At 48.1% G+C, this 7,979-nt stretch overlaps 1 protein-coding gene across 2 annotated transcripts in view; it reads right to left on the bottom strand.

Moving 5' to 3' along the window:
- Positions 1-2,255: 2,255 nt before the first annotated feature.
- Positions 2,256-7,979, bottom strand: part of gfod1 (glucose-fructose oxidoreductase domain containing 1) — a 28,020-nt gene continuing 22,296 nt past the window's right edge. For both annotated transcript variants that reach the window (XM_080020512.1, XM_080020511.1), the window contains 2 exons: positions 4,622-4,815; positions 2,256-4,376 (listed from right to left, as the gene is read on the bottom strand). In XM_080020512.1, coding sequence (XP_079876638.1) covers positions 3,636-4,376; positions 4,622-4,815 — 935 coding nt within the window. In that variant the 3' untranslated portion in view covers positions 2,256-3,635. The remainder of the gene's footprint in view (positions 4,377-4,621; positions 4,816-7,979) is intronic.

Below are 7,979 nucleotides of genomic sequence, written 5' to 3'. Positions count from 1 at the left end.
GCACTATGGGATAAAGAATGAGGAAGAAGAAGAAAGAGAGGAAAAAAACAAACAAAAAAAAAACAGCAGACAGCCCAAAAGAAGAAAGCTCATAAAGAATGTTTCAGTTTTCAACACCACTCACAGGACCCCTGCTGGGCGGGGGGTGGGGGCGGTGTCATCCTTTGACCATTCATTCCAAAAAGGGGTGGGGTTGGTAGCAGTAACTCTGTGTGTGTGTGTGTGTGTGTGAGTGTGTGTGTGTGCGTGTGTGTTTAAGTGGGGTGGGCTGCGGGGGGTCGAGGAAAGGGACCTGGGTTTTGGCAACATAGCTTCGGGAGTTGCTAGGCGACGGTCAGCACCTCTTTGAGGTCGTTCCCGAAGCCCCAACGCCGCCCTGACCGCGATGCCCTCCATCCTCATACCAATACAGGATCCAGACATTGTGTGTTTTTTGTTCTTAACGCAGGCAATTTGTTATGAACAATGTTCATATACGGGTGACACTCCTTGGAGTGTTACTGCTATGTGTCATTTTGACTTAGAATAGGTAAATAATAGGTATAATAAGTCCTTTTAGCCTTTAATGCCACTTTCACTGTCCGAGGGTTCCTCCGAAATAGCTGTGGATTCGTGGTATTATTATTTTTTTAAGAAGAAGAAATTCTTATTATTTTGAATATTATTATTATTAATATTATTATTAATATTATTATCATGCTAGAAGGCAGAATTGAGATGTAGACATTACCAATGAAGGGGAAGGGAACACAGGTATTAAAGAATTAAAAATCCCTCCTCGCACAGTATCAGCGTAGTAGTGAACTACTGCACAGTTCATATTATCCACCGATAAAAGGTTAAATCCAATATTAGAAAATTCCGTATTCAAAAACCCAGTTATTGCTTCACCTTTTTCGATCGACCTGAAGAACCGCTGGAAGAGCCACAAAAAGATGGCTAAGAGTCTGTCTTGTTCTCGTGGACCTCCGTGGGTAAGTAAATCCTGCAAGGCTCTGGACACTTGACCCAGCACACGGTGTTCTTCCCTCGGTGCCGTGCGTCGGGGGCCTCGACCAGGAGGACAAATGCACACGTGCGGTACAACCCACGACGTGCGGACCCCTTCTGGGTCCTGGGCTTAGAGGCAATTTCGAGTGGCGTTATTGCAATCCAGACCAACGGTTTCAGGATGACGCTCAGCACAGATAACAGCCATCTGGTCGATACCATACGAGTTGGGTTCTTCCACCCCGAGCATCCACAAAAACTACCCAACAACTGACGTTTCCCGATCAGCAATCAGGATAGATTTTGTCTTGTTTTTCATTTTATTTTATTATTATTTTTTTAAAACAAGCCCGCCCGGAATCGTAGATTAAAATTAACCCTTTCTCCGTGTGTATACACGCCGCTATCAAGAGTTGCACATGTGTAACAACAATGATAAGTTTACAAAAACAAATAAACAGGCCTCCCCGCCTTTTATTTGTATCTCTTATCGGAAGGGGGCAAAGTCTAAACGCTGTTTTGATAAGGGCCCCCGTAAAAGCCCTCCACCGCTGGACCGGAGCCAGAGCTGAACTCGATCTACTCAGGTTCTGACGAGCATGGTAATTTTATCTAACGGTAATGTCTTGTTAGAGGGTGTGTGTGTGTGTGTGTAAGTTATAGCTGATTGTACCTCTGCATGAGTTTTAAGAGGGTAGCACTAGAAGCCCTGTTAACCTCTTGGCAAGGCCTGTGGTGCCACATAACGTACCCTACCGGGACCATATATGTTACAAAACAACACATACAGTATACACAGGACATCTGTTTGCTTAGGGTTAGGGTTTGCCTCCGCAGGAAGATAGGGATGGCATGCTGGAGGGGTGACCCCGATCGGCGTCGTAGCAAATACACTTTGAAGGCCCGCGTGTTGAAAAGTCAGACACAATCTTTTTTTTTTCGACCGCGGCAAAAAAGAAAGTAATAATAAAAATAAAAATCGAATTTCGGCTTCGAAGGGGGAGACCGTTTCGTTCCCTTCCATCCTGCTTCCCAGCTCGGAAAATGAGATGACTGCACCTTCTTCAAACGCAGCGCAGATCTGTCCATAATAACAGATAACAACCCCCCACCCCCCCAAAAAAAACAAAAACACAAATAAATACCTCAACAATGAACTCAAGCGTTGCTCAAAAACACATTCCAGTACTTTGTTTTGTTTTGTTTCCAAATAAAATACATACAGTACTAGTTTTTATTCGTTCAGCCAAATGTTCAATAATATTTTCTCGATAATATGTACAATAATCAGTAGTCTTTAAGATAGATAGCATTTCAGCGCAGGTTGGGAACTCGAAAATCACGAGGAGGGAATGAAGACGAGGGGCACCTGAAAAAAATAAATAAATACAAATTTAAATAAAAACATTAAAAAAAAAAAAATCAATCTTTTGGCTTGTCAGTGTGCTACAGCGTTCTTCCTTTTTACCAGAAAGGACTGATATTGGGGGGAAAAAAAAAATAAAAAATAAAAAAAAATTATGTTTGCATATATTTTTGAAACGGTTCCCAGCAACAGTCGACGATGCATTCGGACGACGCTCCAGCCGGCGAGGAGGCTTTGTCTTTTTGGACTGATGCGACAGAAGCCCAGTCTGAAACAGAGCGCCCCGCCCAAGGATACACGCCCGTGGGGACAGGGATCGCTCGAGGGATGATTTCGCCATTTCGAGGGAGGGTCGGCGTAATTTTAAATACGGCGAGTCTGATTGCATATACTTGTAGGCGTAGCAGTGCATCAATTCAGGGGCGTGGGTTTAATTTTCTTACTCCGGGTCTGACGATCGAAAAAAAAAAAAATACAATCGACTGGGAAGACTCGATCGGGTAAAGTGTATTCTTAAAATCAGAGGAAGACACCTAAAAGAAATAAAATAAAAAATCATCCCTCTGAAAGCCAAATTATTGATTCATTTTTTTTTTTTTTTTCTCCCCCCCTTCTCTCTGGTTTCACACGTTCAGGGAACAAAGCAGAGCAGACGGAAACAGAAGACCGGGGGGGGGGGGGAAGCGAGTTATTCTTCAACATTCATATAGTAAAATGTTGTCCAGGATACAGCATTTATAACGTAGCGGCACAGTCACGACTTGGAAAACTTCCCTCCGTTCTTGGCGGTCCTCGCTTGGACCCACAGTGTAAGGTGTCGCCGCCCAGATTCAGTCTTGAGGAGAAAATGGCCAACAACAGTTGAAGGGCGTGTTACTGCCGTGGCGCCGCACCGCGCCCCCACCGCGCCCCCACCGCCCCGAAATAGAAACCCAAATCCCGTTCCACTGTAGGTAGAACACTAATCAGAGGAAGTACGCAAAAATTGTAAAGTTTTTTTTTTGTTTTTTTTTAATAAATTAAAAGTGTTCTCAGTGACCACGCTGCTTCTCCTCCGCCGCTCAGGAGGAGCTGCGATGGCTCAGTTAGGCAGCTCTGAACCGGTCTCCGTACCCCGTCGATGGCTCCGCTTGGGAGGGGCGCTGATTTGTGGTTCCTAAAACGTTGCGAAACGATACCGAGGCGTTTTCTTTCCACTTGGGGGGGGGGGGTCAACGCAAAACCGGGTCGGCCGCGGCGGCAAAGGTCAGGGAGCCGGCGAGGGGGGAAGGGAAGGACGCTAACAGTAGAGCGACATCCTGCTCCGCCGCATGGCCTCGCTGATCAGGTAGGCCGGGCTGATCTCGGGCTCCTCCGTCATCACCACAATGTTCTGCCACTCGCCGCACTGGTTGGACTTCTTGATGGTGTCCACCACGCACAGCGCGTACAGGCAGTCCTCGAAGGTGGCGGCCATGGTCAGCGGCCGCCCGTCCCACGTCCGCCGGTCGTCCTGGTCCTGGAAGGCCTGCCGCACCGCCTGGATCATGCGGATGGTGCCGGTCAGGTACGGCGAGGGGATGTCGATGAAGGCCTTCTCCGGGAGCGAGGCCTTTTCCAGGGGCGTGGTGTCCTTGAGCAGCAGCTCGGGGCTGCCACCGGCCCCGCCGCCGCCGCTGTTCTTCTGCCCGTACAGGTCCGTGCCGCTGACCGTGAGCCTGCCCACCGTCCCCACCACGATGACCTCCTGCCGGAACTCCCCGGGCACGTTGAAGTTGAGCGTCACCGTGCAGCAGGCGCCGCCTTCCAGCACCATCTGGAAGGTGCAGAAGTCGTCGCTGGTGATCTGCCGGATGCCCCGGATGTGGTCCGTCTGCTTGACGAACGTCTTGAGGAAGCCGTGGACCTTGGCGGCGCGCTGGCCCGTCAGGAACGTCAGCAGGTCGATGATGTAGCTGCCGACCGAGTGGAGCCCGCCGCCGCCCATCAGGTCGTCGCAGCTCCAGTTGTACTTCTTCCCCAGCAGACTGCCGCCGTGCACCTGCGGGAGGGAGGCGGCAGACGCCAGTGAGTCGCTGGAATCGACCGATTGCAAAAACGGCGGACATGCTAACAGAAGAACCGTCCAAAAAAAAAAAAAACAGTGCAATAAAAGCTGAGAATACAAAACAGGAATCCAGGTTTGAAATGAAAGGGAACTCTGGTTTTAAAGAAGCACCAGTGAATTGAACACGGTTCTAAAATACGCACGGTAAAGTGCTAATCCCCTTTTTCTCTCGGTTATACCTGGGCCTCGCAGACCAGAAGCTCCCCGACGTATCCTTCCTCCAAGAGCTCCTTCATCCGGACGAAGGCGGGCAGGAAACGCAGCACGTTTCCCATGATGCTCAGCAGCTTCGGGTAGTACTGGGCCGCTGACATCATGCGGAAGGCATCCAGAGGAGTGGCGGTCCGGTCGCAGATCACATTTTTACCAATACCTTCGGGGGGGGGGAGAAATAGGCACAATTTTGACACATTCAGAATAATAATAAACATTATGAATAAACATAATAAACATTGATCCTAATAGATGAGCAATGTAAACATCCCTGACGAAAACAACGCGGGGAGAGCAAATCAGGTCACTCCCAAAATAGCCAAATTGGAAAATTCCTCCTCAACCTCCTGCTGGTTTGGCTTCTCGGCAAAAGATTTGTCACGGTGACACGACAAAAATAGCGTGAGACGTGGCATCCACGGACCTCGCGTTAAAAAGAGCTCTGTCCTTTGTAAAAAAAAAAAAAAAAAAAAAAAAAAAACCTCCACGACGATGCGCCGGGACCGCCCCTCCGAATGAAATACTTCTTTTCAACATAGCGGAGCGGGGAAGCTCCACGAATAACCTGTGAGATGGTACAAAAGACTAAACGCCGTGTAGGTCTTCCGCCGGGTTTGAAGGACGGTTTGGCAGGGACAGAAAGAGAAAGAGAGAGGCGGCGGCGGCGGCGACGAGACAGGACGACCCGTGCGAGACAGAGGGCCTTTGAGAGCGGCCCGACCATGTCACGAGACACGGCTAACCCATTGGACGCGGGGGGCTGCTGGAAACACTCGGCGGCGCCACGTCACTTTGAGGGCACCGAGGGCTGTTTATAAGCCCGGAGCCGTTTTTAACAACCGGGGCTGATCACTGAGTCATGGCCTCGAAAAAAACGGATCGGAGGGGTGAGACGGCACATCACGCATATCTGTTGTGGTAGGCCAACACCCAACCGTCAAAAAGACGTTGTAGAAATAAATATATAACACACGCACACACACAAACACACACACACGCACACAAACACACACGCACGCCCCAAGCCTGGGGAGGGGTGGGGGGCGACACTTCCCATGCTAATCTGCCCTTCAGCGGCACTCGGCTCGGTCCCGGCCGGTCGAGGAAATTAATCCCCCCTGACCCAGTTCTGCGGGGAGTGTCACGGGAACCACCTCCCCGCCAGGCAACCCACTTTAGGCATGCAAAATCATGTGGCGGCCGCGCACGGCTCCAAGATGCACGGGCCGCCCGGGGGCCCCGACGCCTCCGGGCGGGTGGCTAAACGCTCTTGGACGGCAAAAACAACTTTCCATGCATATTGATTTCAGCATCTTGACGGATCGCCCGGTTCGTCGGTAGAAGGCTCAAGAGAGTTGAACGACTGAGCAAATTTTCTTTAATTTGTTTTGTCTCTGATGACATAATGTGATAAAATACTATATAGACTATACAATAGAACATATATCTGGAATAACTTAGTAAGTACATAATACAATTTATTTACAATAAATAACAATAATTTATCATTCATACTCTTTACACCTGTGCATTGAATCACATTTTGTATATATTTGGGGATGGTAGCTCAGGAGGTAGAGCTGGTGGTCTAGTAATCTAAACGTTGCTGGTTCGATCCCAGGCTCCTCCTGCTAGCACGCTGTAGTGTCCTTGAGAAAGACACTTAACCCCTAATTGCTCCTGATGGCTGCGTCCGTCAGTGTTTGAACAATTGTAAGTCGCTTTGGATAAAAGCGTCTGCTAAATGACTAAATGTAAATGTAATATTTGGCTCTTCCTGTTTTCTATTATATATTTATTTATTTATCTATTTATTTTTACACTTATTGTCAAAAAAATAAAATAATATATATAATTTTTTTACACTTATTGTCAAAAAATTAAAAAATAAATAAAAAAGAAATATACATAATATAATATAATATAATATAGATATATATTTTTTTACGCTGAAGAGAAACGCAACAAACCTCACAATGACAAATTTAAAATGTACTTGGCGGAATAAACTCAGATTCTGATACATGAGCCTGTCATTTTATTTAAAAACAGTGAGGCCAAAAGCGACATTTAAACCAAACGGTCCTTTTTTTTTTTGTGTGTCGCGTGACTCCTTCCCTGGGCGTGTTGACCTGTCGTTTGACAGCAGCCTTTCTCTCTCTGCCCGGCTCTCATTGTCTGGGACCTTTAAGGAACCCACCACGGACACATTGCAGATGGGGATTTGCGTCCCTGAAAGGTCGGGGGCCGGCCGGCTGAGTCACCAGCACTTCCCAGCGGCGCCAAACCTGATGCAACAAAGGAATATATATCGGCGGTAGTACCTGTGTGTGTCTGTGTGTGTGCACATGGTAGCATCACATACTGTAGGTGGGCGTTGAAATAGCGCAATATTAGGGGTTGGAAAAACGAACTGGACGACAGAGTAGCCACAACGATGGAGGGGTGGCGTTCCAATGGTTCTGCCAGTCGACAAGAAAAATGAGGTTATATTTGCCTTTTTTTATTTTATTTTTTTTACTTTGTTTTATGTGTTGACAATATCTACATGACAGCGGATCTGAGGAACCGTCTCTCCATCACTTCAGCCTTAGGATCCAACATCTTGAAATAATAGGAGGAATCAAATCATGGATTGATTTTATCCAGATACTGTCCGAATCAAACATTTTATTGTGGAAATGTAACATGATCTTCTGCCCTTTTTTTTTTTTTTTTTTGACAAACGGAGGCGTGTTCCCCAACTTCAACGGAGGAAAATCAATCACATGCCGATCGTTATGTGCCAATGACGCCAAACTAACAGTCTGTCTATACCATCCGGCTGAATAATGGATGGAGTGGTGCGCTGTAATGGACGCCCATTGAGGTCTTTGATTCTGAATCGGTACAGGTAGTGAAGGAGCTCTGTCGGTCAATCACCACGACCAACCGTAATATTTACTCTGCAGTAGATTATGTACTGTACATAGTCACGTTGACACTGTAAAATTTGCATCAGCTGATGTTTGCCAAACATCAACGTTCCCCGAGGTGAAAGGAGAGACGGCGCTGTCCCCAATCCCCTCCCATCACTCAAGGTCCTGCAGGCCAAAGTAGCAGGCCGCAGTGGCAACCGTAAACTCCGGAATTGCCGGGGGCCATGCTCCCGGCCCCCCCGGCGGGAGCCCGGTAATGGAGCAGAAAAACCGTCCCGCGACGGGGCCCTGTCCCCGTGCATCAATAATGCAGACGCAGGCAACCGAGAGACTGCGCCGGCCCACCGCTCGCCATCGGAGACCCGCTGAGGGAGAGAAAGATGGCGAGAGGCGGCGAGGGTCCGGC

This window comes from Zeus faber, assembly GCF_960531495.2.
Source record: "Zeus faber genome assembly, chromosome: 19".
Lineage (NCBI taxonomy): Eukaryota > Metazoa > Chordata > Actinopteri > Zeiformes > Zeidae > Zeus > Zeus faber.
The sequence above is the reverse complement of the archived record's forward strand: the minus strand, read 5'-3'. Positions and strand labels throughout refer to the sequence as shown.